The 26,938-nt window shown below is 44.3% G+C and overlaps 1 protein-coding gene across 1 annotated transcript in view; it reads right to left on the reverse strand.

Moving 5' to 3' along the window:
- Positions 1-25,348, reverse strand: part of tm7sf3 (transmembrane 7 superfamily member 3) — a 50,759-nt gene extending 25,411 nt beyond the window's left edge. The window contains exons 1-4 of the mRNA XM_059652573.1: positions 24,998-25,348; positions 10,964-11,118; positions 8,086-8,233; positions 2,315-2,435 (exon numbers count right to left, since the gene is read on the reverse strand). Of these exons, the coding sequence (XP_059508556.1) occupies positions 2,315-2,435; positions 8,086-8,233; positions 10,964-11,118; positions 24,998-25,076 (503 nt within the window). The 5' untranslated portion in view covers positions 25,077-25,348. The remainder of the gene's footprint in view (positions 1-2,314; positions 2,436-8,085; positions 8,234-10,963; positions 11,119-24,997) is intronic.
- Between the last annotated feature and the right edge of the window lie 1,590 nt (positions 25,349-26,938).

Genomic DNA, 26,938 nt, shown 5'->3' on the forward strand with positions numbered 1-26,938 from the left:
ATCTCTACTTTTATATTCCATTCCCATTGAAATAGAGGCCAACATTCTATTTGCCTTCACTATTACTCACTGGATGCGAGCTTTTTATAGTTCATGAGGACTCCCGAATCGCTCGGTCCCTAGTTTCCTGCGATCTTTCTCCATTTAAACAGATTTAACTCCGAAGATCTAGCTTTTATTGTCAACATTGCTTATCCTTGGCTAGATTCCCTGGTGAAAGTTACGTGGCAGTGTGCCTTATGTTGAGCACATTCTGTAGTCAAATGATGTGACTATGTTAATGATGAGTAATTCAAATCTGGGATTCACACCCAGGTCCCCAGAATATTACCTGGGTCACTGGATTAACAGTCTAACAAGAATACCACTAGGTCATTGCCCCACGCCTCCCCATTCCAAGATGCTGTGTCTTTCTACACTGGTTTTATGTAGATCAGACAAGTCAAAAAACAGTAGCCATTGGTCTATCGATAACTCCCATGATCAAGACACTGTCAGCCCTGCAGGATGATTACTGTACAGTCGGGTTTACAACTAGTACTTTCCAGTAACTGGACACCAAAAAGAGATTCTGTCTACAAAAAACTGTGGTTTCTTGACAGTGCAATGCCAAATCAGAGTTTACATCTCAATAACTGATCTTCATTCAATCAATCTCTTTGCCGTTCGCAAGAGGCAGAATATAGATTCATTCAGCCAGCCCATATTGAAAAAAGGTTGGTTGAGTTTTCACCAGCCTTATATTTTCGTGAACAGTTTTCTTTATAGTTCCAATCAAAGATGTCAGGGACAGCTGAGTGGGCAACACTTTGTGGTTCAAGTCCCATTGCACAGTCAGGACACAAAACAATGGAAAGCCGTTTTGCAAAGCAGTACTAAAGCAGTGTTGCACTATCATAAATCCCACCCTGTGGGTATGTTGAACGGCATGTAATATACATGTAATAAGGCATTTGATAAGGTTCCCCATGGTAGGCTCATTCAGAAGGTCAGGAGGAATGGGATACAGGGGAACTTAGCTGCTTGGATACAGAATTGGCTGGCCAACAGAAGACAGCGAGTGATAGTAGAAGGAAAATATTCTGCCTGGAAGTCAGTGGTGAGTGGAGTTCCACAGGGCTCTGTCCTTGGGCCTCTACTGTTTGTAATTTTTATTAATGACTTGGACGAGGGAATTGAAGGATGGGTCAGCAAGTTTGCAGACGACACAAAGGTCGGAGGTGTCGTTGACAGTGTAGAGGGCTGTTGTAGGCTGCAGCGGGACATTGACAGGATGCAGAGATGGGCTGAGAGGTGGCAGATGGAGTTCAACCTGGATAAATGCGAGGTGATGCATTTTGGAAGGTCGAATTTGAAAGCTGAGTACAGGATTAAGGATAGGATTCTTGGCAGTGTGGAGGAACAGAGGGATCTTGGTGTGCAGATACATAGATCCCTTAAAATGGCCACCCAAGTGGACAGGGTTGTTAAGAAAGCATATGGTGTTTTGGCTTTCATTAACAGGGGGATTGAGTTTAAGAGTCGTGAGATCTTGTTGCAGCTCTATAAAACTTTGGTTAGACCGCACTTGGAATACTGCGTCCAGTTCTGGGCGCCCTATTATAGGAAAGATGTGGATGCTTTGGAGAGGGTTCAGAGGAGGTTTACCAGGATGCTGCCTGGACTGGAGGGCTTATCTTATGAAGAGAGGTTGACTGAGCTCGGTCTCTTTTCATTGGAGAAAAGGAGGAGGAGAGGGGACCTAATTGAGGTATACAAGATAATGAGAGGCATAGATAGAGTTGATAGCCAGAGACTATTTCCCAGGGCAGAAATGGCTAGCACGAGGGGTCATAGTTTTAAGCTGGTTGGTGGAAAGTATAGAGGGGATGTCAGAGGCAGGTTCTTTACGCAGAGAGTTGTGAGAGCATGGAATGCGTTGCCAGCAGCAGTTGTGGAAGCAAGGTCATTGGGGTCATTTAAGAGACTGCTGGACATGTATATGGTCACAGAAATTTGAGGGTGCATACATGAGGATCAATGGTCGGCACAACATTGTGGGCTGAAGGGCCTGTTCTGTGCTTTACTGTTCTATGTTCTATGTTCTACATCCTTCAAAATACAAATTAACTATTATTATTCCTGTTGTTGTGGAATCTTGTTGTGCTCACTTTGGCTGTTTGTGACTGACTGAAATGCTTTCCACAGAATTGTGTAAGATATTATATCATTCTAAGTCTCTGTTGCTTTTCTGCAATGTAGCCCCTAAATCTGAGAATGTAAGCAAAAAACGCAAAAGAGAGGACATCGGAGTCATTTTGTCTTTAAGCATTACCTTGCATATCCAACATTGGCTGGTGCAAAACTTATTGTGGCTTCGTACTGGTTGTACTGCAAGTGTACACTGGCATCAACCATCGAGTCAGATGCAACATTACATCCACCTGGTATAGGATCTGCCAAAGGGATTTGGGAGAAAATTAGCACAGGAATGATCACCTGATATTTCTGATCCAAAAAAAACAAAAACACGCACGAGTGTTCACAACTCAAAAAGCAGAAAACTTGCATCCAGAGACAAAACTAGACAAACAGTGGAAAGTGCTTCTGCCTCAGTGACAGGGACCCAGGTTCGGTTCCAACCTCAGGAAAACATCGGTCTACAACGTGCATGTTCTCCCCATGCCTGCGTGCATTTCCGCCAGATGCTCTGGTTTCCTCCCACGGTCCAAAATCTGCAGGTTGGGGTGGACTGGCCACTAAATGCAGGATTACGGGGATAGGGTGGGATGCTCCGCAGAGGGCTGATGCAGACTTGATGGCTGAATAGCCTCACTGCATTGTGGGGATACTATGGCTTTGATCTGCGATCTGTATTAGTTCAATATTACACATAGCTCTGTGTTACCAATTCAATTGTTATATAGTTATTAGTCACTGAGGAAGGCTTTAGGAACCTTGGTGATTGTTCAGGTTCACAGCGCAAGTTTTAAATCCAAAACTTTGCCTCTAAAGGCCTCAAAGGGTTATAAACTTTTAAAATCTGCTGACTCTTGCATGTACTCCACACATTGCAAGCCAATAACAAATGTCAGTTTTTAATGACTAAGTACAGAACTTCCAGAGTTCTGAGGACGGGTCACCAGACCCGAAACGTTAGTTTTTTTTCCCTCCTCCACAGATGCTGCCAGACCTGCTGAGCTTTTCCAGCAACTTTTTGTTACAGAACTTTCAGGTTCTAAAATCGTAGTATGAAGCAAATCTCAATGATAATCCTCCTTATGAATTGGTGCTAAATGAGTAACTGCGAGTCACAAGCAAGTGCCTTTGGTCTAAACCTAATTTGCTACTCACTCCAAAGTACGCTTCTATTCCTTGCTTTCTCTAGAACTCATAGGTTTAAGGGGTGATCTGATCAAAGTCTTCAAGATATTAGCAAAAATAGACAGGGTAAACAAAGAAACTGTTTTCACTGATTGGGGTTCTAGAACCCTGGGCATAGTCTGAGAACGAGGGCCTGACTGCTCAGGAAGCGGTTCACCACACAAAACGATAGGAGGGGTTTGGAACTCCTCCACCAATGGCAGTGGTTGCTGGACCAGTTGTTAGATTTAAAATCTGAGTGAGATACATTTTTGTTAAGCAAAAGGGATATGGGCCAAAGGCAGGTTAGGCCACGAGTCAGTCTTGATATTACTGAATCACAGTATTCACCTCACAGGATGGAGGGGTTGAATGGCCAACTCCTGTTCCTATGTTTGACTAGATTCCCCTTAAAAAGTATTGCCACACCCCACACCACTTAAGGGTATCCATTCGTGATGTGATGTCATTGGATTTGAAATCCAGAAGCCCGCAATGTTCTGGGGACATGGGTTCAAATCCCACCATGACAGCTGGTGAAATCCAAATTCATAGAGATCTGATGCTGTCAGGAATAGTGAGAACTACAGATGCCGAGTCAGAGGTGACACAGCGTGGAACGGGACAAACACAGTAGGCCAGGCAGCAGAGAAGGAAAGTTGACGTTTTGGATCAGGACCCCTCCCCAGAAATGGAACATTGGAGGCTCCACTGATAATACCACCGAGCTTGGTGATGAAACGTCTGAATGAGAACAAGCCAGCTTGGCGAGCAAGTCAACAACCTCACCTCTGAAACCCTCCTAGTCATGAACCCATCCAAGTTGCCTTTTAAAATGTTGTGACTGTACCAGCCTCCACCACTTCCTCTGGCAGCTCATTCCATACACACTACCCACTGCGTGAAAAAGTTGCTCAAATCCCTTTCAAATCTTTCCCCTCTCACCTTAAACCTACGCCTCTCTAGTTTTGGGCTCCTCTACCCTGGGGAAAAGACTCTGGCTATTCACCCTATCCATGCCGCATGATTTTAAGCGCCTCTATAAAAGGTCACCCTGGCCTCCTACAGCCATTACGAGTGACTGCAGCAGAGTGAGGCTAGCAGACAGGAGTCATTGATAACTTGCGTTAAAAAGTGAGCAGGCAGGCTAAACACACGAAGACCCACATTAAAACTGTGGCTTTGAGCAGTACCAAGTCACTGACCACTATCATTAAAAAGCAAAACTACTGCAGATAGTCCTGCTCTCCTGGTGAGCTAAACCATCAGCCAATCCGAAGTCCCATCATCTGAACATGTTGAATTTTAACAGGTCTTATCCTCAAATTCACTGCTTTTCACCTTTACCATTCCGTTACTAGCTCCATAACTTGCCCTCAGCAATGAGTGTCCCTGACAGCCTGGGCCATTGTCCAGTCCCCTCCATGCACTGACAGCTCACACTCCAGTGTTAGATTTGGGAAGTTCTCCAGGAAATGGGGAACCTAACCCTCCCTCCACTGACCCCTTCGCCCGCTTCCAACACAAGTCCTCCTCCTGGACACGACCCCCAGGCCTCCTACCCTCCCTCGACCTCTTCATCTCCAACTGCCATCGAGACATTAACTGCCTCAACCTCTCCACCCCTCTCACCCACTCCAACCTCTCCCCTGTAGAACGGGCAGCCCTCCGCTCCAACCCCAACCTCACCATCAAACCCGCAGACAAGACAGGCACAGTGGTAGTATGGCACACTGACCTCTACATCGCTGAGGCCAAACGCCAACCCTCTGACACCACCTCCTACCACCCCCTTGATCATGACCCCACCCCCAAGCACCAAACCATCACCATTCATGACCTCATCACCCACAGCCTCCAACCTTATTATTCCCCAACCCCGCATGGCCCGTTTCTATCTCCTTCCCAAAAATCCACAAGCCTGCCTGCCCTGGTCGACCCATTGTCTCAGCCTGTTCCTGCCCCACCAAACCCATCTCCACTTATCTGGACTCCATTTTCTCCCCTTTGATCCAGGAACTCCCTACCTATGTCCATGAGACCACCCACACCCTCCACCTCCTCCAGAACTTCCAATTCCCTGGCCCCCAACACCTCATTTTCACCATGGACATCCAGTCCCTATACACCTGTATTCCGCATGCAGATGGCCTCAAGGCCCTCCGCTTCTTCCTGTTCCACAGGCCCGACCAGTCCCCCTCCACAAACCCCCTCATCCGCCTAGCCGAACTCGTCCTCACCTTCAACTTCTCTTTCGATTCCTCCCACTTCCTACAGACAAAGGGGGTGGTCATGGGCACCCGCATGGGCCCCAGCTATGCCTGCCTCTTTGTAGGTTACGTGGAACAGTCCCTCTTCCGCACCTACACAGGCCCCCAAACCCCGCCTCTGGCTCCCCAGAGGAGATCAAACAGTTCATCCACTTCAACACCTTCCACCCCAACCTCAAGTTCACCTGGGCCATGTCCAACACATCCCTCACCTTCCTGGACCTCTCAGTCTCCATCTCAGGCAACCAGCTTGTAACTGATGTCCATTTCAAGCCCACCGACTCCCACAGCTACCTAGAATACACCTCCTCCCACCCACCCTCCTGCAAAAATTCCATCTCCTATTCCCAATTCCTCCACTGCATCTGCTCCTAGGATGAGGCATTCCACTCCCGCACATCCCAGATGTCCAAGTTCTTCAAGGACCGCAACTCCTCTCTCCCCCCCACTACCACCCCCCAACCCTTGTCTGCTTTCTGGAGAGACCACTCTCTGTGACTCCTTTGTTCACTCCACACCACACCCGGCACCTTCCCCTGCAACCGCAGGAAGCGCTACACTTGCCCCCACACCACCTCCCTCACCCCCATCCCAGGCCCCAAGATGACTTTCCATACTAAGCAGAGGTTCACCTGCACATCTGCCAATGTGTTATACTGCATCCATTGTACCTGGTGTGGCTTCCTCTACATTGGGGAAACCAAGCGCAGGCTTGGGGACCACTTTGCAGAACACCTATGCTCGGTTCGCGATAAACAACTGCACCTCCCAGTCACAAACCATTTCCACTCCCCCTCCCATTCTTTAGATGACATGTCCATCATGGGCCTCCTACAGTGCCACAATGATGCCACCCAAAGGTTGCAGGAAGAACAACTCATTCCGCTTGGGAACCCTGCAACCCAATGGTATCAATGTGGACTTCACCAGCTTCAAAATCTCCTTCCCCCACTGCATCCCAAAACCAGCCCAGTTCGTCCCCTCCCCCCACTGCATCACACAACCAGCCCAGCCTGTCCCTGCCTCCCTAACCTGTTCTTCCTCTCGCCCATCCCTTCCTCCCACCCCAAGCCACATCTCCATCTCCTACCTACTAACCTCATCCCGCCTCCTTGACCTGTCCGTCTTCCCTGGACTGACCTATCCCTTCCCTACCTATACTCTCCTCTCCACCCATCTTTTCTCTCCATCTTCGGTCCGCCTCCCCCTCTCTCCCTATTTATTCCAGAACCCTCACCCCATCCCCCTCTCTGATGAAGGGTCTAAGCCTGAAACGTCAGCTTTTGTGCTCCTGAGATGCTGCTTGGCCTGCTGTGTTCATCCAGCTTCACACTTCATTATCTTGCATTCTCCAGGAAATGTGATGCTTTAGCCTAACCCTTTGGCATCACTGCTATCACCTGCAGCTCAATCACCATATTTACAGGATTATACTGCAGCAGCATTTCGGGACATTTTCGTCTGCATTAACGTGCATTTCTCTAGCACCTTTTAGTGTTGCATGTCATCAGGGAAATGTTACACAGATTTTCTATAAAGTAATGGTTCTCAAAGGGGTGCTGTTGAAGACTGCATCTTCCCTTGTGTTCTATTACAGCCTTTAGGTACAAAAAAAGTCTACTTGGACATCTCAGTGGGGTCAGATGGGTCATCCTTAATGACTAATTATCCAGTTAGTTTATTAACCATTTCCAAAAGCACCTAGGATTTAGTGCTGTCATGAAAACACATCTGTATTATTATTCTAAGTGCTGCTTCTTAAGACTCACTAGTGATACTCCTTCAAATAGCCCCTAGATCCAGTAAGGAAGGAGACTGGAGTGTTTTGTGGCACAGTGGTAGTGGTACTGCCTCTGAGCCAGGAGACCAGAGTTCAAATCCCATGTTTTCCAGAGTTGTATTACAACCTGAACAGGTGGATTTGAAACATCAAGAAAAAAAAAGGGGAAACCGGTGACAATGCTAACCCAACCATTTGCTTATAGGGAGAAAAAACAACATACTGGAGCATGCAGAACTGAAATAACAAGAACAGAAAGTGCTCATCAGCTTCCAGTGGGTCACTTTCACAGCAAAAGTTACCATGACAGTCACCACAAATTTGAAACATCTTAATTTTAAAAGCCAGCCCTACAAAGGGCCAGAATCAGTCATACGTACAAAGAATTTCACTAATTCTGAGAATTATTTTCAGTGAGCCATTTCCAAGCAACTCTAGATATCAAACAATTATTCCAAATTCCCATTTCAGATCTTTAGATACAGGCACTAGCTGGTGGAATATTCACGCCAACAACAATACAAGCAGAGTTTCACAAAATGTGAAAGTCAAATCAGTGTTAGAATTACAGTTCATTTGGCAATCACATCAAAATTGCAGTGTTACTGAAAAGAGGACAGGTTAGCATAAACAAAACTGAAAAATCAACATGCAAATGTCAAATCGCTCAAAACAAGAATGAGTGCGCGCAACCTCTAGCTTTGTACGGGAGAATGACAGACATTGCAGAGACGTTTTCTGTCTGTGTTTGTAGATGCCATACTGTTGCATTCTCCTCTGGTTTTAGGCTTAGCAGCAAAGCAGGGTCTTGACCAGTTGTTGAGGTCTCTCCTGTAGGAACCTGAAAATGTGCACATTGAAGTTTTAAAAGCAATGGGAGACACACAAAACTTGCAACTTTCATTCAGAGTACAGCAGGGTGGATGTAGATGGATGTTTCCCTGAGAGTTGGGGACTTAATCGGAGAGTGTGGCCCCTAGCTCAAGAGGCAGCCTATTTAGGGTTGAGGTGAGGAGGCATTTCTTCATACAGTGAACAAGACACTTGCAAAACCTCTGGAGAAAAAAAAGTCAGTCAACATTTTGGGTCAAGAGACCCTGCCTCATGTTCTGAAGGAGGAAGGGTCATTCAACCAGAAATGTTAACTGATTTCTCTCCACAGGTGCTGCCAGAGCTTGAGTTTTTCCAGCAACTTGTTTCAGATTTATAGCATCTGCAGTTCTTTGGACTTTTAATTGTAAAACCTCAGCTGGAATATTGCGCACAGTTATGGCTCCACGTTATAGGAAGGATGGGAATAGATTGGAAAGAGTGTGGAAGCAAATTGCAAGAACGGTTCCAGGAATGAGACTTTGGGGCTGAGAATAAATTGACAAAATTCAGACTGTTACACTGAGAAAAGGTAACTTGATTCTGGTTTTGAAAACCATGGGCTGGTTGGATACATTACATGGGGATGAGTTGATGCCACTGATTTTATAAATAAGGAACAAGAACATGATCAAGAGGGGCTCAGATTTACAGTGATGTGCAAACAAAGCACAAGTTTTGGGGACTAAAATATCATTCAGACACAGCGATTAGTTAGGGCTTGGAATACATAGTCTGGAAATGTGGAGGAGGCAGGTTCGATTGAAGCATTGAAGAGGGGTCATTAGACGATTATATGGACACAAATACTGTGCAATGGAACAGGGAGAAAGCAGGTGCTCATTTGAAGAGCTGGTTCAGACATAATGAGCCGAGACCCTACTCCTGCATCAGGACAGTTGGTAAACCTTCGGAATTGTCCAACCTAGGTGGCCACAGGAGTCGAGTCATTGAGCAGGCTCAAGGCAGAAGCTTTCAGGCTAGTGATGCTGCTTGGCCTGCTGTGTTCATCAAACTCCACACTTTGTTATCTCGGATTCTCCAGCATCTGCAGTTCCCATTATCTCAAGGCAGAAGCTGATAGGTTTCTGGAGACTAATGACACAGGGCAGAAAAGTGATGCTGGGAGGTGGGCAGCTGTGATCTAACTGAAAGATGGGGCGGGCTCAGTGGCCTACTCCTGCTCCTAAAACAAAGATTGTAACTTGAAATTGGTATTTAAGGAAAGGCTTCAATGGATTTTGATTTAGTCAGTCAGTCTTTTACAGTTAATGAGCAAGTTAAATAATTATTCCATCTGAGGTGACAACTGCTGTTAAGTCTCAGCCTTTTCAGTCTGTGATTAGATCGGGAATTTCTGAACTCTAGGCTGTTTAGAAGTAACTTCCCAACAACCTAATGCAAGAGCACAACCTCTGTGGATGTCAGATATCAGAAATAGAACAAGAAAATACAGGTGAAACTCAGCGACAGCATAGAGAAATAAAAAGAGTTAATACAAATCAAATGCTGCTTTTCTCTAAACAGAGAACCTGCTGAGATTCTCCAGTATTTTCTAACTTTATGCTTCATTTCTAATTCAAATTTTTTTTAAAATTTAGGATATAGGCATCATGGGCAAAGTTAGTACTTTTTGTCCATCAAGCCTAGTGATAGCATGGGTCACTTCAGGAGGGCATTTAAGAATCAACTAAGTTGCTGTGGAGTTGGAGTCACAAGGGTCACAGATGCATGTACAAAACTCTACCTGCATCCTAACTCACCAAGTACCAGTCTCTGATTATTTCCGAGTTTGGCTTTACATTGGTCGACATATTAGACATATACAGATTCTGGGAGGGAAGGGAAGGGAAACTAAAACACATCCAAGCACAAATCAGCTCATGCCAGACTGGCCATTTATTTCCTTAACCGATGCACAGGGAGTTAAAAACAAAACTCAAAATTTGTTTCCGGAAAACGTTCCCACCTCAGTTTTGCAAGGCCTTACAAAAGTTAAGCTTTGAGTCAAATTAGCACAACTTGACCTGACCAAACATTGTTAAGAGGACTTGACAGATTATAAAATAACAGAAGGACCAGGACAGACCATAACCGACAGGAAGGAGCCTAAAGTAGAGGTGTGACAACACATTTTTGCCTTAGCCAGTTAAAAAAGTTTTGCAAAAACAAGAACTGCCAATTTGTGATTTGCAATTACAAATGTGTCTGCACTTCAGAATGTATTGCCTGGAAAGCTGTTTGTGCTGTCTGAGATTGTGAGGAGCAGAGAAAGTTAGGCTTTTGATGTTTTATTGGCACTTGCTGAAAGTCTGGATTTCATTACAGAAGAGAAAGTTACAGCCAGGGCTTGCATCCTGGAATGGCGTGACTTAACATCAGAAAGTGGAAATCCAGAAGCACAACCAAAAAGTTCAAGAAGTACACAAACTTCAAAACAAGCGCAGACAGCATATTCCAATGCACCATTTATTCAGTGCCCCTCTATTCACAAGCCTGCTGGCCAGAGTTCACACAAAGAGCACACAGGAAATTTAGAAACAAGGATAATTTTCTTTTTTAAAAAAAAAAGAAAGGATTGACACACACAAATGTTCGGGTGCAGGGTGGGAAAAAGAAAAAAACTGGAGACGCCAGTCCAAAGTATAGGACAAGTTGTAAAGCAACCAAGAATCGAGTTTTTAAACACACAGTTACATACCTTATAAAAGGAAAGAAGTGTATTAACATATTTTGTGTGCACTTGAATGATGACGCATGTCACATCCTCAGGAATGTTTGACAAATAGCCAGCAAACGTTTTGTTCTCAAATAATGCTATTTCTTGAAATCTTCCAAGTTTGAATTCAATTCGATCTGTGTGAGGGGTAGAATTACAATGCAGATATACCCATTTCAACACGGACTACAGACAAACTCATCACAGGGATTGGCTCAAATCTCGCTATTTCCGGTTTAGCTTTATATCCTTTCAAAAGGAGACTAACTAGACAGGACACAGCTCAGACAACAATCAAGGAGGTAATTAACTATTTTATCTGGTCCGATGCACTGTTTATTGAGGAGGAAAACCGAGAACGCCTACAAACAAACAAAAAAATCACAACATATAAAACGACAAAAGAGAGACCACTAAAATATCTCAAACATGATAGTAGTATGCAGGGTAATTTGATCTTAGAGTAGGAGAACAGGTCAGCACGTCATGGGCCAAAGGGCCTGTGCTGTACTGTTCCATGTCCTGAACACCGGTAATAATGCAGTATTGCAGACTCAGCCACAATCCTGAACTTCAACCAATCACCAAAAGTATGGAGATTGTTCATAATTTGGTATTCTTGCATTTCCCCAACAAACAAGAGGCAGAAAGCCTCAGCAACACTCCTCTCTTCATCAAGGTACGAGTTGTTAAATTTAGGAGATGGTTAACACTTACTGCGACCACATCAAAATTAGACGATGAGATCATCATGTTGCAGTTGGTGGGAGCAAGGATTGACAGCCACATTTCTTACTTGCACAACTGGGGCTTGCACCTAATGCACTTTGGAGATGTCCCAGTTGTTGAAGACACTAATAAATCTAAAAGAGCTTTATTCTGAGAACGCTGCAATGGCTCATTTTTGAAATCTACCACCATCTCCCACCTGAAATAGATTCCTTTATGCTCTGAAAACCCTCTGCTGGAATAATGTGTAAGAAAGCGTGTAATTAAAATGTCTCTTGAAGGCGAAGATGCTAAATTTATTGCACGTATTCCTGGAAGGTTTATCCCAGGACCTTAAAGCCTTGCCCAGCTCTATTTAATCCTGCCTGCCCAGAGCTAAACCAAATGCTTGTGGATGTGGATGGTTCCAAGCTAGACAAACATCCCTTCCTCTGCCATGATCTGCCCAGACAGCTTGCACAGGGAGGCTTTTTTTGACTGGGGTGCCAGTTACTGTAATCTGCCAAGAGCAAGACAAATACAAATATAGTGGTTGTGAGAACATGCTTCATTGCTGTCCCAGGGCAAACGTGGTTTATTATAAACAAACAGCCAGAGTTACTCCCTGTTACCTGGCTGCAAAACAAAGTGATTCAGTTTTTATCAAAGTGGGCAATCCTGAACCAGGTTCAATAAAGTATCTGGTCCTTCACTGCCTTCCAGTTGTAACACCATTGAATCAGTCTCAAAAGCAAAATGATCTCCTCCATTCTACCAAAACCAGCTTTGCCCATTATTGTACAGCATACACATTTAACGAGTCTGTTTTGTTTTTCACTCCAGTGAACTGAGTTGAGAGTGAGTTGTGGGCACTAGTTGTACGAGTCATTAATGCCAGCCAACACCAAAATGTTAACACAGCCTCATGTGTTTCCCAGCTCGAACTGCTCCACTGCCACTGGCCAAATGCTGAGCTAGGGAGGGTGGGGGTGGAGGGGGGAAGCAGGGGGAAGAAGGGGGAAAAATGTTCCTCTCCACATCTCTCTCAACCTTAAAAGACACTCAAAATATCCTTCGCACCTAGTTGGATCAGTTGCCTTCCTATTTCCCACATCACATAGCAATGTTGCATTACAATGCACATACATTATAGGTGCTATCTAAAAATGAAAAGTTATTGCTATAATACAGAAGAACTTTGAGGCAATTACAAGTGCGATCCTCAAGCCAGGTCTTTGATTTGAATTTGGCGTTTAACACAAGTGCCAGTCTAATACCCCCAGCCGGCAAAACAAGCACACACTATTTGACAGTCTACAGTTCCTGGTTTTACCCCACAAAATACTGCAAGGCATGCTGTGCCACATTATTTATCCATCAAATAAAAGCAAAGTTGCTTGAAATATTTGTAAATGCACAGCACAAAATCAAATTCGCAAATTAGATCAGGAGCCTTGTAATTTTCCGAGAGACACAACAGTTCTATTGAAAGCTAATTCAAATGTCATTAAGAGACTGGATCTGAAACTGAGATGACTGATGACCTCCATTAACCCCTCACTGCCAGAAGCAAGGAAAGTCTCCCTTAGTGTTTTGGTCAGAAGTTTATCTTCTATCAGCACCCTCAAGAGAAAAAAAATTCAAGCAGCAATAAACTGCAATTACTCAAAAACCACAAGCAACAGTAAACCTGTAGGCCCATTGAATTGTGTCATTCATTCATGGCTGACCTTGGCTTAAAGCATCACTTTCCCACCTCTTCCTTATATCAAGACCCCAAATATCAGTCTGTCATAGCCTTAGATTCAAGGGTGGAGATTCCACAATCTTCTTGAAGATGAATTTCAGAAGGTTCATAGCACTTTGAGTGAAGAAAATTCTTTGCCACTGCATCTGAAAAGTTGGCAGATTTCACTGGAAATACACAGCAGGTTAGACAGTATCTATTGCTATGTACAGAGATACACAAAGTGGATATTTCAAGTCAGGCACCATCTATGAACAGACACTAAGACGTGGGAATAGAAATTTGACCAGTCTGCTCCATCATTCAATCATGAACTAATAAGTTCCTGAACCCCATTCTCCCACTTTCTCCCTGTAACCCTTGATAATCCAGAGCCCAGTTATCTCAGTCTCAGTTGTACTCCATGACCTGGCCTCCTCAGCCTTCTGTGGCAGTGATTTCCATAGATTCACTGCTCTCTGGCTGAAGAAGTTTCTGCTTATCTCCGTTCTAAAAGGTCTTCCCTTTACTCTAAGGCTGTGCCCTCAGGTCCTAGACTCTCCCACCATCCACTCTATCCAGGCCATTCAGTATTCCGCAAGTTTCAATTAGATGACCTCATCTTTCTAAACGCTATTGAGTATAGTCCCGGAGTCCTCAAATATTCCTTACATATGTGTTAAGCTTCTCATTCCTGGGGCCATTCTCAAACCTCCTCTGAACTCACTCCAGGCAGAGTACATTATTCCTGGGACACCACAATCCAATACCACTTTTTTTCGCATCTGAAGAGATGTCAGGGATGTCTGGCAGCATTTGTGAAAAATAAAAAAGAATCCAGAGATAACGTTTTGGGTCTGGGGACCCTTCCTCAGAACTGATCTGAAGTGTTAACTGATATTTTTCCTTCTTCACATTAGTGGCCAGACCTGAGCTTTTCCAGCAATTTCTGTTTTTGTCCCTGATTTACAGCATCTGCAGCTCTTCTGGTTTTTATCTTGGAGATGTCATTTTGGATCCAGAACATTAACTCTGTCTCTACACAAGCTGCCGGACCTGCTGAGTTGCTCCTGTACTGCTTTTCTTTCCCCCCCAAAAACATCGTAAACCATAAAAACAAAATCAGGGTTGTGAGATGCTAGAAACCTAACAGATTTTGAACATTAAAAAGGAGAAGGTGGAGGCAAAACAAAACAAATGCTCTCCAACAGGGTAAAGGGCAGGACAGATAAAGTAGGAAATTGAATTGTGAAAAGGATATGAATAAATTTACATTAAGTGGGTAAAGAGCTGGCAAATATAGTAGGTGGGGAAGTGAATTGTCCATTATGGCTGGAACCCTTTATTTAAAAAAAAGCCCATCTAAATGGTGAGAGATTAGAGCTCAGATAGAAACATAATGGGAGCAGGAGGCCATTCGGCCCTTTAAGCCTTCTCCACCATTCAATATGATCATGGCTGATCATCCAACCCAGTCTCTGGTTCCCTCTTTCTTCCCCCCCCCATGGCCTAAGAATTATACCTCACTCCTGCTTGAGGACAACTGATGTTTTTGCCTTAACCGCTTCCTGTGACAATTCTGCAGGATTACCACTCTCTGGGTAAAGACATTACTCCTCATCAAGCGGAGACACTCTGGTTTCCAAGGAAGCAAAACAAAAGTGCAGCAAATAATTCAAAAAAAGTTACCAGAACATTCAGTTACTGAGAGTGTAACTGAAACACCTGCATTTTATAATAACAGTGGAGTTGATTAGGTCTTGTACACAGCAGAGGTTTCTCACTGAGGAACCCGCATACTAGTGTCCTAACAAAATAAGATGATACATCATAACATTGGTACTTCTGCTTTATGAATTATAAATACACATTGAAGCATTGGACCATCTACTCAGCCAGCTGCTTGTTTGAGAAGACAAAACAAAATCTTGCTGCTCTGCACTAGAATACAGAAGGATCATGTTCAGCATAAGGGAGATAGCAATACCAGTGGACGAGTAATCCATAAACCCAAACTAATACTCTGGGCACCCAGCTCAAAGTCCACGAGGGCAGCTGCTGGAATTTAAAGCTACTGCGAACTGAAAAACTAATCTCAGTTTCATGGTCACCATTTCTATCAGTTTGTATAAAAATAAAAGAAAGAGAACCTGCTTCACTGAAGTCCTTTAATATAGGAAATTTGCCACTCTCGCCTGGTCTGGCCTGCATGACTGCAGACGCACAGCATAGAACATAACAGCACAGTACAGGCCCTTCGGCCCTCTATGTTGTGCCAACCCGTCATACCAATCTCAAGCCCATCTAACCTACACTATTCCATGTACGTCCATATGCTTATCCAATGACAACTTAAATGTACCTAAAGTTGGCAAATCTACTACCGTTGCAGGCAAAGCGTTCCATACCCTTACTACTCTCTGAGTAAAGAAACTACCTCTGACATCTGTCCTATATCTTTCACCCCTCAATTTAAAGCTATGCCCCCTCGTGCTCGCCGTCACCATCCTAGGAAAAAGGCTCTCCCTATCCACTCTATCTAACCCTCTGATTATTTTATATGTTTCAATTAAGCAACACCCTCTGAAGTGGCTGACAAAGGCACTCAATTCCAGGGCAATTAGGAATGCTGCTCCTTACGACACCCAGATCCCACAAATGAGTTTAGCCAAATGATTTCTAAAGAAGGGTCCCGACCCAAAATATCAGCTGTCCTGCTCCTCCGATGCTGCCTGGCCTGCTGTGTTCCTCCAGCTCCACACTGTGTTGGTTCTAACTCCAGCATCTGCAGTTCTTGCTATCTCCTAACAAAAAGATGCAGATTTACCCAATCTAATTCCTCTCCTCTTTCTGCTCTGATTTACAACTATTACTGGGATAATTTTTATATCCCCTATAGTGAAGGCAGAGGAAAATGTTTGTTCATTACAGGTATTTTTATTACCAACTAACCCCCATTTTCACTTTCTATGGTACAAGACGCATTTTAATGTTTTTCATTAAGATATTTAAGGAATTCTTCCTATCTGCTTTTATATTTCTAGCTGGGTTCATCTGAGTCTACATTCCTCCCAATTAAAATGGGAGTCATTTTCTGTTAGTCTTTGTATTCAGGCCAGTCCTGACCTGCCTCTCACCTTTGTGCAGTTACATAAAGGCAAAATAATGCCAATGCCTGCATTGCTGTACACTTATATGCTTGCCCCTTAAGCTCAATGTTTTCCTACATTTTAACAGCCAAATTAATGAGTCATGGGGGTGGGGATTGGTGATGGGGTGTAAGAGAGCCAGAGCAGGATAACACTTGGAAAAGAAAAAAAAAAATCAGTAAAGAATCCAAATCTTGTCACCGGTCTGAGAACAAGTACAGAGAGTTTCCTTCACAAAGAGGGCAGCAGCAAAAGCCAAGCCACTTAAAATCAGAATTCAAGCAGAAAGCTGCATCCTCCTGCGTGAGATAATTCCAAACTAAGAAAAACAACGTGATAAATTTACACTGATTGGATTTCACGGCATCTAACATGATTTGGATGAAGCACACACCCTGAGCTCAGGAATGTGGAACGAAGTGTATAACCTAGAGCAAAATTTGAAGCCAAAAAAAAAATCACAAGTTCTATCACACCAAGTCATGTGAAGTTGGTGAAACTCCCAGAATGAGCTGTCTCACAGAACAGTGGGTGCAACGATAAAATGTGAAGCTGGATGAAATCAGCAGGCCCAGCAGCATCTCAGGAGCACCTGAGATGCTGCTGGGCCTGCTGTGTTCATCAGCCTCACATTTTATTACCTTGGATTCTCCAGCATCTGCAGTTCCCATTATCACGGGTGCAATGATGTTTTAGATTTGCAGTAAAGCTGAGCATAATGGAATTCCCAGCTGGCTCCAGAAGTAGTCAACCGGTCCTTCTACTGTTAAGCTCACTTTACCCTCCTACGACTGTGTCATGAAGCCAGTTGTAGGTATCTACGCTGAGTCAGAAGGCCATATGTAGCTCTACAACTTCAAAATCTTTACTAACCTCCAGTCTAGAGCTGAGCAGGTGCTGTACTGTCAGAAGGGTCTTCTTTTTTAAAATTGTGCAAGACATCAGATGTTCAGGGTGAACATTCAGTTGTGCAAAGCTGCCACAGTCCAACCCAACCATTTAGCAGCTCTCATTAGAGTGGTGACTGGTGATGGTTGAACTCAAGGGTCACCATGCCTCAGGCAAGGGCGGAGGTTGAGAAGGAGAATACTTCATAGTAACTTCAGCCAAAGCAAGTATTGAACCCATACTGTTGACATCTCTGCCTTGCAAACCAGCCATCCAGCCAAGTGACTTAATACATCATGTTTTGTCATTTAAATTTTCATTTGTATGGTATAGTAAAAAAATCTTAAAATGTGAAATCTTGAGTAATTTCTTCAAGGGGCACTGCAGAATTTGTTAAGCTGTCAGCAAGAATTTTACAGCACAGAAACAGGACAGTCAGGAGGTGTATGTTCTAATTGGTCTCTTGCTTCTCACATCATATAGCATATACTTGCATTGCTATTCCCCCCCTTTGTGTTCATCCAACATCCTCTTAAAAAAGACTCCATTTTATTCCTGTCAACTACTCCATGTGGTGATAAGTATGTCATTCTCACCACTGTCCAGTGGAACACTTCCTACCAGGTTTATTGATGACCACCTTATATTCAGGACTCCTAGTTCAGGTCTCCCCTGAAATCGTCAGTGTTTTTAAGCAATAAACCCCTTCCCATCTCAGGAGGTCACAGCCACACTACCCTGCAGTCTTCTCTGAAAGAGAGTGACACCCCTAACTTTTCCTAGAACTACGACAAAACGGTGACCAGAATTTAGAGGTTCTAATGGCTTGAATATTGGTTTGCCATTAGACACTGGTACATGTGTGTACATGCACACACACAGGAGCAGGTGGGACTTGAACCCAAGTCTCCTGGCCCAGTGTAGCGACACTACCACTGTGCTTCTAAGCAACCTGCTGGCCACCGACCCCACATTTAGAGCAATCACACAATTCATAGGCATGTTTTGCTATAACTCACTTGCAGAAGCAAGGGCTCAATTCCAAAATTTGGAGATGGCAAACAGAAGTAAATAATGATGAACAACACGCTGGTGGAATAGGCAAGGATTGGAAGATGAAGTTTAATGCGGTGAAGAGTGAAATTGAAACATTGTGGAATTAAGGGTTAATTGACCATTACCAGCAGGTTCTCTTGCCACAGTGCACCAGAGATCATTACAATTTACAACAAAGACACAAGGGAACCTGCCATTCAATTGCCTTCAGCTGACTATGACAATAGACACAAAGTGCAGGAGAAGGCCATTCGGCCCTTCGAGCCAGCACCACCATTCATTATCATCATGGCTGATCATCCACAATCAGTATCCTGTTCCTGCCTTATCCCCATAACCCTTGATTCCACTATCTTTAAGAGCTCTATCCAGCTCTTTCTTGAAAGTATCCAGAGACTTGACCTCCACTGCCTTCTGGGGCAGAGCATTTCATATATCCACCACTCTCTGGGTGGAGAAGTTTTTCCTCAACTCTGTTCTAAATGGTCTATCCCTTATTTTTAAACTGTGTCCCCCGGTTCTGGACTAGGCCCCAAAACCTGAAATTCATGCAATTCTGAAGATTAGTTGCTCAGAGATTGGGTTCCTCGGTTTTTAGAAGGGCTAATTTTAAAAAAAGAAAGAGACAAATTTAACCCATTTTTCTAAATCAACCTGTTCAGGGACATTACAACACACCTCTGGAACAGGTGGGACTTGAACCCAAGCCTCTGGTTCAGTGTAGTGACACAAATCAATATGCTTCTAGAGTACCTCTGAACAACCTGCTGGCCACCAAGCCTCAACACTTGTCGTGTGGTTTACGACTAAACCAAATTTAACAACACTCTTACCAAACACCTTGGGATGTTACTGCAGTTTAAAAGTTAAAAAAGTACTACACAAATACAGGTTGGTGTATTTTGCCAGTCACTTGAAATCCAGCCTCTGGTCACACCAGTCCAGCTGTCAAAGAGAGAAACAGTGTTGTATTATTACTCTAAACATGGAGTTGGTCATAAAAAGTTATTAGGATGGGGGATGAATGGCATATAGCAAACGTGGGCAGAACGTTACAAACAGCATATAACCCGTCTCCAACATCCCAAACAATATTTACTCTGAAGATATTGAAAGTTTGGAATGGGTTTCATCAGAACTCCTATGACAGTCCCTGCTCCAAGTATAACCTCCCCCCCCTACCTTCCTAACAAATCCCACCCTGTTCACAGCACTGAAGTCGATCACACAAAACCATATTCCAATCAACAGGTAAACTGAAAGGGATTAAAATAAAGAAACACAACATGGGCCAGACTTCACCAAGAACATGCCAAGGTCAGGACAAGGAGAGAAATGGAAAGTTGGAACATTAGAACAAGCCACACACTATCAGAGAGTACAGAGATTCACTGCCCCTCCCCCAACTTTATTCCCGAAATCTATTCATTTAACACAACAGGAGTTCCAGCAATACTTCCTGGATCTGCTCTTAATTTTCCAAAGCTCAAGATCAACAAGTTAGAGCAAGCATTGTGCTTTTGATAAGTTGTCAAACATCAACAAGTAAACAAGATACTGTAACATCTATTCAGCCAATTCAGTTTGAGCACTGCACCTCTGACTTTTCTTCAGAGGGTTTCACAGTCACTCCCGCACACATTCCTCCCCCCCCCCCCCCCCCCCCCCCCACCAACCGCCAAGGGTCACCCATAAGACAGATTCAACAAGTGTCTTTACTAGTGATCAAACCAGAACCCAACATCCAATGAGATTCCATCTCTGCTTGTGGGAATATGGGCTTCAAAACGTTCAGTGAAAAAGAGAATCAGAAGTTGTCCACAAGCAGGGATGCCTCACTGTATTTTTTAAAAATTCATTCACAGATGATGGTGTAGCTCTAGGCCAGTATTAATTGCCCAGTGGGCATTTAAGAGTCAACCACATTGCTGTGGGTCTGGAGGCAAATGCAGGTCAGACTAGGAAAGGAAACTGCCATCCTTACCTGAAGGACACGAGTGAATCATGAATGGGTTTTCTCAACAACTGTTTCATGGTCATTGTTACACTCTATTCCAGGTTTTCGCTGAATTCCACCATCTGCAATGTCAGGATTCGAACCCAGGAACATTACCTGGGTCTTTCGATTAACAGTCTAGTAATAATATTGCCAGGCTATCACTCCCTCCATGTTAGGAGCCTTTGGTGAAACCTGAAGTACTGTATTGCAATTCTTGTCTCCTTACCGGAGGATGGATGTTCTAGCAATGGACAGAGTGCAACTAGCAACTTCAGAGAAATCAGGATTGACGTGTGAAGACAGTTTGGATTGGTTAGGATGGTAGTCATTGGAGTTTATGAGAAGGAGGATAGAGCTCAGAAACCTATAAACCTCCAAAAAAGGAGTAGACAGGGTAATTGCAGGAAGGACGTTCCCAACGACCTGGGGGTCCAGAGCCAGAGGTCACTGTTTAATAATACAGTGTAGATGATTAAGGACTGAGGAGAGGAGAAATTTCTTCACCCCGAGTGGTCAGTCTGTTTAATTCTTGGCTACAGGAAAGTGGTTGAGGCCAAAACATTGAGTGTTTTCAAGACGTGTTAGATATAGTTCTTAGAGCCAAAGGGATCAAAGGGTATGGGGGAAGAAAGCAGGAACAGGGGGCTGAGTTGGATGATCAGCCGTGATCATATTGGATGGCTGAGCAGACTTAATGGCCAAATGGTCATTGAGCCTGCACCGGGCAGAAACAATTAGGCCAGCTGATCTCTGCACCAAACAGCACAGTCTTGGCCGTCTCAATTGAGAAAAACTTTCAATAATGCAGCACCCATTCAATATTGCACCATGACGTGCTCAGGTCATCAAGCTATCAGCTGAAGATAGTCTGCTACCAAATTGTGGTCAGTTTTACAGGGCCTTGAAAGCACAGCAGTCATGTCCCTACCACAGGACCAGGAGCTCCAGGTTCAAGTCCTACCTGTTTTAGAGACAGGTCATACTTTCTAACAAACCAGTTCATCGATGTTAAGTTTCTGGTCAGCTTTACATATTGTCATGACACCCATTTGTAACAAGTAAAGACTTTGCACCCAGATAACCCAACACACTCACCTTTGCTAGTTCCATCCCCACCTCTAACTTCTCCTCTATCCATCTTCTCTCCAACTCCCCCCCTCCCTATTTATTTCAGAACCCCTTCCCCCTCCCCCATTTCTGATGAAGGGCCCAACCCGAAGCGTCAGCTTTCCTGCTCCTCTGATGCTGCCTGGCCTGCTGTGTTCATCCAGCTCCGCACCTTGTTAACTCAAACTGAATAAGACAAAGCTGCTAATCCAAGTTTTAGAAAATTATTTCATGTTATAACAGACATAATTGGAAACAAGTTGAAACAACTGACCAACACCCAGTCATTAAAGACTCCGAAATAATCAATTTTTTGCACTTAACTACAAATGCTGACACTGCTTAATTCATTCCATTATAAAATTCTGGAAAAATAAAAGAAAGGGCCTTAGGAAAAGGAAACCTGCTTCCTTTTGCTGCTCTACAGGACTTCACTCCTCAGATCAACATGGTCACTTATCAATCTACAAACTGTTTTGGTTCAAGGTGTTTTTCACCAACACCCACAGGGCAACAAGGAATTGACAAACAAAACCTCAGCAACACTCTCATGACTGAATGTGGATTCACTCCATCCTTCCTGCTTTGCATTGTCTAGCTCTGTTAGAATTGCATAAGCGTCTATGAGATCTATCCTCCTCCTTCTGAACTCCAGTGAATATGGTCCTAACTGAACCAGTCTCTCTTCACACCAATCCTTCCAATAGGTCATTCAGAGCCTCAAACCTGCCCTTTCCCTTGCTGCTGATCTGATTAATTCACAGTCTCTCCTATCCCCAATCACTGATTTTTGAAGTAAGGGTTGATAAGCAACCTCTACCTTAAGAAACATCCATTGACATTTTCAAGGAGAACCCTGAGAAAAGAATTTCTCTTCTTTTAAACAGGCAGCTTCTTTTTCTCTTAAAAGATAATGTACCATAGTTCTACATTTATCCACAAGGGGGAACATCCTTCCCATATGTACCCTCAAGACCACTCAGTTCTGGCTTTTTCTTTCCTAATTTTAGGCTTCAGGTTATCAATAACCCTCAAATCAGGAACTTGATAAAGTTTCTCAAAGGTGGAAAAAGCACAATGTAGGTGCAGCAAACCCTTAGCACAGAGGGATCAGCTGTAAGTCTGCAGTGTTTCACTGTACAACTTTTTGGCTAAGTCTGACAAGACCTGTATATACACAGCGCAAGTTTCATCTTCAATTCTAGATTTCCTTTCTCCCCACTTCCCATTTGGTACATTGATGAGACTGACATTATCTGCACGAGTGTTATTAACCTAGCTAGGGTCACAATAGTAACAGGCATAAGGAGGTGGCTGTTCAGCCCATCTTGAGCACTTTCCAGGCCTTCTCCAATAACCTTACCAATCTGCTCTTTCCAGCTCATTCTTCTTCTCCAATTCCCTGATTGTTGGGCAGGGGCAGTTCAAACACACTGCAAATTCCAAACCCCAACTGCTCACTGTTTGATAGGCCTTTCACTCATGTTGCCTTTGCTTCTTTTGCCAATCACCTCAAAAAAAAATTCAGGGACCTCTGGATCAGCTTGTTCAGTTCTGTCCAGACCCCTCATGATCTTGAAAACCTCATTTGAGCCTTCTCTTCTCCTTTCCAAGGATAGCAGTCCCAACTTCAATCTATCCACATACCTGAAGTTCCAAAGAACCATTCTTTTGAATCTTTCCTGGACCCTGGGTGCAAAGGCAGGCCATTCAGTCCATCAACCCTCTGACAAGCATCCCAATCAGACATCCTCCTACCCTATCCCTGTAGCCCTGAATGTCCATGGCTACTCTAGCTAGCCTGCACATCCCCGGAGACAACGCGCCAAACAATTGTAACCTGCACATCTTTGGACTGTGGGAGGAAACCGGAGCACCTGGAGGAAAGCCACAGGCACGGGGAGAACAAACTCCACACAGCCCGTCACCTGAGGGTGGAATCGAACCTGAGTCCCTGCCGCTGTGCAGAAGTGCTAACCTCTGAGCCACCCTAATGCCTTCACATCCTCGCTTAAAATAAAAAAAAGGGCTGGTCACCACACACCAGCTGACCCCAAAACATTCTTTTATAAAAAGTACAAGGCTCATCATAGCCTGTTTTTTCAAAACTCCTTGCCTCAGAAGCCAAATACCTTTTAAACTAGAGTACGTCCACAACCTTCTCACTATTTTTAAACAAGACATGCCACATAAATCTCAAGACCAAAAGATAAACCCAGTGGGTGTTGGAAATCAGAACAAGAGGGGAAAAAAAAGTCAGGTCAGGCAGTGAAAACCCCAGTTAGCATTTCAAATCAATGGCCCTTCAGCAGAACTCAAAGCTGTTGAAAAAGGTTCACAGACTGAAAAGCCAATTGTTTCTCTCCCTCCCTCCCTCCCCACTCTCCCTCCCCAGCCCCCCTCCAACCAGGTCTGACAGTTTCTGTGGAGGTGCTTCCCCACCAGGCCCTATTTTTATTCTCTCCCCCCCCCCCCCCACCCCACACCCTAATCCATCAAATTTCCTCTACACTTGCCAACCCTGTAAAACTAAGTTATAATAAATCACATTATCTTACACACTTATGTTTTATACCTAGAATCATTGAAATTTTACAGTTTGGAAGGCCAATCGACCCATTGTGCCCGTCCCAGCTGGAAAAAGAGCCAACAGTCCCGTTCTCCAGCACCATCTAAATTCACTGCGTTCAGACACGTATCTAGTTCTTTTGAAACCTCCTACCGAATCTGCACTCTCCCAGGCAGTGCATTCCAAATCCTAACAACCCCGAGTGAGAGATAACAAGGTGTAGAGCCGGATGAACACAGCAGGCCAGGCAGCATCAGAGGAGCAGGAAAGGCTGACTTTTCGGGTCTGGACCCTTCATCAGAAAATAACTGAGGAAGGGCGTTTCTCCTGGTCTCACTCCCAACTCTTTTGCTGAGAAGGGGCCAAATAGTCTCTTATTAGCTGGAACCGGTCTGGGATTCTATCGCCCGTATCAGTGGCTTTCAGTGTAATAATAATAAAAAAAACAATTTTCTAAACCGTAGAAGTGTGGCTCTAACCCAGGGACGGTCGGCATTCACACAGAAAGCAGCGACAGACAACTCCTACTTTACAGGAATAATTTCACGGAAGTTTTCGCGGATTATTTACCAAACAAAATCGTTAAAACCGCAGTATTTAGCGTTGCTATGTTGAAAGAATATTACAAAGAAGTTACAACTAAGAGGTACGCAAAGGTTCAGCATAGTTTCCCTATCACTTCGAACAACGCTGTAACTTTAAAAAGACTAAGTGGCGCTTTAAAAACGTAACTCTCCCCCCCAAAACTGATGTTTTTTTTAACAGGAGCAGCTTCTAGAAATAACTGTAGGTGGGTAACTAGGGAAGGACTCACCTGCAGGAGACTGGGACTGGGAGAGGGTGAGGAGCAGGAGGAATGGGACAGCGCTCTGCACCCGGCGTAAGGTCGGCATGTCCTGGCTTTTTCTCTCTCTGTCTCTGTATGTGTCTGAGGGCTTCTAGCTCATTCCTGTCGCCAGCTTCAAGATGCTGCTGTCCCAGTCCCTCAACGCCTCAATATCCGGTACCTGCCCCCCTACTCCTGATCACAGTCTCTCCTCGTGATGTGAACTGAAATGAATCAGCCCCCGGCTCTTTTAACCCCTTCCCAGCCGCCAGGCTCCCTGCAACCAGCCCGGATACACAATTATCTCTGCTACAATTCCAAACTCAACTATCTCTTGGCTTTACCATCGCTTTCCGGAAACCGCTTTATTACGCCGCAAGACATTTTTGCAGAACAGAGAATCCTACAATGGTTGTAGCTAGAAGAAGACCATTCGGCCCGTCGTGTCCAGCCTCGCATGGTTCAGCCAGAGGCATCAGATCATTGATCAATACAGGAAAGGTGTGAGATAACACAGTGTGGAGCTGCATGAACATACAGCAGGCCAGGCAGCATCAGAGGAGCAGGAAGGCTGACGTTTCGGGCCTACACCCTTCTTCAGAAAAGCAGTTGTACAGTATCAGAAAATTCTCGAGCATCTGCAGTTCCTACTATCTCTAATACAGGGAGGGTGAAAGTTTCCAATTCTGTCTGCTATCTCCTTTGGTGAGCCTGTGGAATTCGCTTCCATGTTAGGGAGCTGGGACCAAGACATCAGGGGCTTTGAAGGAAAACCGGAAAAAAAACCGTAGGTGCTGCAAACCAGAAACAAAAGCAGAAATTTCTCACCATTGATGCTGCCAGACCTGCTGAACTTTTCCAGGAATTGCTGCATTTGTTTTTGGTTTCATGGAGTTGGATATAGCAGTTGGGGCTGATGGGATGAACGGGTACAGAGAGGGGGGAAGCAGAAACGGGGGATTGTGCTGGATGGTCAGCTACTATCGTGTTGAATGTCAGAGCAGGTTCAAAGGGCTGAATGGCCTACTTCTGCTGCAATTTTCCGTGTTGCTTTTCCACAGCAACAAGGACTGGAACGTGCACAGACATTATGACTCACAGTAGTTTAAAGTCACAGACTTTTTTTTTACTTTGTGCTCCCCGAAAGGGGGAAAAACAGTTTTAAATAAAAAAACAACGGAGCAAACTTTGTTTTTGATTGATTGATTTATTGTCATGTGTACCTAAGTACAGTGAAAAGCATTGTTTGCCAGCAGTACCAGCAAATCATAGTAATCCAGGGCAAACAGATCATAGAGTGGAAAATACTTTGACAGAGTGAGGCATACAGGTTACACCACACAGGACATGCGCTAGGCAAGGTCAACATTAACAAGACCAGCATTATTTGAAGTTACAGAGTCCATTCATCAGTCTAATCAGGGCAGGGAAGAAGCTGTTCCAACGGGTTGGTGTGTCTGTTCAAGGGGAGGCAATGGCCCAGTGGTATTATCGCTGGACTGTTAATCGAGAGACACAGATAATGTTCTGATGACCTGGGTTCAAATGCTGCCTCGGCAGATGGTGGAATTTGAATTCAATAAATATCTGGAATCAAGAATCTCATGATGATCATGAATCCAGCGTCAGGAAAAATCCATCTGGCCCATTAATGCCCTTTAGGGAAGGAAACTGCCATCCTTCCCTGGTCTGGCCTACATTGACTCCAACCCACAGCAATATTGTTGACTCTTAACTGCCCTCTGGGCAATTAGGGATGGGCAATAAATGCTGCCTGGCCAGCAATACCCTCATCCCGTGAATGAATTTTTTTTAAAAATCTTCTCCCTGATAGAAGAGGTTGTAGGAGATCACTGCAATGGGTCTTTGATGATGTTGGCAGCTTTTCCCCAGCAGTGAGCCATGTAAATGAAGTCCATGGATGGAAGG

Source organism: Stegostoma tigrinum, chromosome 18, assembly GCF_030684315.1.
Source record: "Stegostoma tigrinum isolate sSteTig4 chromosome 18, sSteTig4.hap1, whole genome shotgun sequence".
Lineage (NCBI taxonomy): Eukaryota > Metazoa > Chordata > Chondrichthyes > Orectolobiformes > Stegostomatidae > Stegostoma > Stegostoma tigrinum.